This window comes from Vombatus ursinus, unplaced genomic scaffold (genome assembly GCF_900497805.2).
Source record: "Vombatus ursinus unplaced genomic scaffold, bare-nosed wombat genome assembly UNPS02014785.1, whole genome shotgun sequence".
NCBI lineage: Eukaryota > Metazoa > Chordata > Mammalia > Diprotodontia > Vombatidae > Vombatus > Vombatus ursinus.
In genome coordinates, this window is record NW_020954563.1 from 4,593,273 (window position 1) to 4,595,619 (window position 2,347).

At 58.5% G+C, this 2,347-nt stretch overlaps 1 protein-coding gene across 1 annotated transcript; it reads right to left on the reverse strand.

The window, feature by feature from the left end:
* Nucleotides 1–202: 202 nt before the first annotated feature.
* MAFB (MAF bZIP transcription factor B) lies at nt 203–1,662 on the reverse strand. Its single transcript, XM_027867322.1, has one exon. The coding sequence runs from the start codon at nt 1,533–1,535 to the stop codon at nt 600–602; it is 936 nt and encodes a 311-aa protein (XP_027723123.1). The 5' UTR covers nt 1,536–1,662; the 3' UTR covers nt 203–599.
* Nucleotides 1,663–2,347: the final 685 nt, after the last annotated feature.

Consider the following 2,347-nt stretch of genomic DNA (forward strand, 5'->3'; position numbering starts at 1 on the left):
TTTGATGCAGATTTTCATGTTTTTTCTATATAATCAAGCAGGCAAAACTTATGATATTTCGCATTGACCGTCCCATTTGAGTCCTCGGTCACTAGGTCTCAAAGGAGGCATTATATGAACACTTTACACATACTGTCTCTCTTCCCTCCTCTTGCATTTTCCATCCTGAGCAGCAGGTTAAGTCTTGCGCGAGGCGCTGGCTGCTCATTCGCAAGGTCCTTCCTTCCTTTCTTTCCTCGCCAGCGGGCGGGCTCTTAGAGATGGCTTGGTCAATGTCCCTTCTCTCAGTCCACAGAGTTCAGGAAGCAAGCGACATATAAACCGCTTTCCTCACCCACCTCGTCCTGTGCCTCTCTCCCTAAGGATATGAGGCTCCTTCCTACCTTCTGAAAAGTTGAGCTTGGTGCTTCCCCTCCCTACTTTTCCATAGCGAATCCAGGAAGGCTGGAGAGAGCACGCTGCTCTGCCCAAGGGTTCCTTTTCACTCAACTTTTTCATTCCCCCCCCCTTCCTATTTCTCTAATTCCAGCAGGAGGATGGATGGAGATGTCAGAGATGGGAAAGGGTTGGGGAGGGGGATGGGGGCAGGGGGTTCGCACTCACATGAAGAACTCTGGAGAGGAGGGGTTGTCGCTGGTGGAGCCGGCCTCCCTGAAGCCATTGCTGGCAAGTTTCTCGCATTTCAGCTTGTAAGCATCTCTCTCGCGGGCCAGCCGGGACACCTCCTGCTTGAGCTGTTCCACCTGCTGGATGAGTTGGGTCTTCTCGTTTTCCAGGTGGTGTTTCTGCTGGACTCGTTTATACCTGCAGGACTGGGCGTAGCCCCTGTTCTTCAAGGTCCTCCTCTTCTGCTTGAGGCGGATCACTTCGTCCTTGGTGAAGCCTCGCAGGTGCCGGTTCAGCTCTCTTACCGACATGGACACCAGCTGGTCGTCGGAGAAGCGGTCTTCCACGCTGCTAGACGCTGGGTGCGCCGCCGGGTGGTTATTGGGCAGCTGCTGGGATGAAGTAGAGGAAGTCGACGGGGTTGGGGACGCTTGGTGGTGATGATGGTGGTGGTGGGGGTGCCCTCCGTTGGCCAGGTCTTCGTGGCTGACTCCAGGATATTGGTGGTGGTGGTGCTGATGTTGGTGATGGTGGTGGTGGTGGGCCCGGAAGTTATCGAAGGCCTGCAGCTGCTGGGGGACCTGGTGGGAACCAATCAGCGCCTCCACCGCATCCTCGGGGGTCAGGTTGAGAGCCTCCGGGTTCATGGGCTGGTAGCTGTTGGCCATCCAGTACAGGTCTTCCAGGTGCGTCTTCTGCTCGGTAGGGCTGAAGCTGGGCGACGAGGGCACGGAGCTGCAAGGAGTACTGATGGGGGTGGACGACACCGACCCCGCAGGCTGCAGGCGAGTGCAGTGACGTCCAGGGCGCTCGGCCCGGCTTAGGGGCTCTTTTTTCACATCGAACTTCATGAGGTCGAAGTCATTCACGTACTCCATGGCCAGCGGGCTGGTGGGCAGCTCTGGGCCGATGCTCAGCTCTCCAGCCATCTCGGTCGCCGGCGGCTCTACGGACTGCTGCTCACTCCAGGCTCTGCGCCTCCACTCTCGCCCGCACAGAAACTTTCAGCTCCTGCCCCGGAGCGGCCGAGGAAGAAGCTGGGGAGAGGGAGAGAAGGAGGGAGGGGGCGGGGGCGCTGCAGTGCAAGATGGGGAGCGGCGGCTGCGGCAGCCCCGGCCCCGCCGGCACGGCAGGGCAACGGAACAGCAGTTTGGGGGCGGAGGAAGGGGGTGCTGTTTGCCTTTTGCAAAGTCTTTGTCTGTCGGACGATGAAGCTCTCGCTCGCGCTTGCTCGCTCTCAGCTCGCTCGCAGGGTATTTGCAAAGTCCTGATTCTCCCCACCCCGCCACCACCCCTTTTCCCTGCCTCGAGAACAGGCTGCAAAGGGGCAGCAGCTATTGCAACTTTGTTGGGGTCCAAGAGCGGTCGGGGAGTTGGGGGTGGGGGGTGGCTGTGGCAGAAAGAAAGAGAAGAGGAGAAGGAGGAGGAGAGAAAAAGGAGGAGGAGAAGGAGGGGGAGAAAAGCCGATCTCGAGTAGCTGCTTTCAGCCCCAGTTGTGCAGCTGTGATTTGCAAAGCCTCCCCCTCTGCCTTATATCCCTTTCCTGATGTCACCCGCCGGCCAATGGCTGAGCAGCAGCCGGGGCCGGAGGCTGCGGGGGAGGGGCCCAGAGCAATGTGACAGCTCTCACGTCAGCTGACTCGCAGCTGGAGAATCAGACTAGGCAGGGACTCCAAACTAGAGTCTCTCTCTCTCTCTCTCTCTCTCTCTCTCTCTCTCTCTCTCTCTCTCTCTCTCTCTC

Bases quoted from the DNA above. Each gene is read 5' to 3' on its own strand.
- MAFB (XM_027867322.1), bottom strand. From the start codon at position 1,535: ATGGCTGGAGAGCTGAGCATCGGCCCAGAGCTGCCCACCAGCCCGCTG.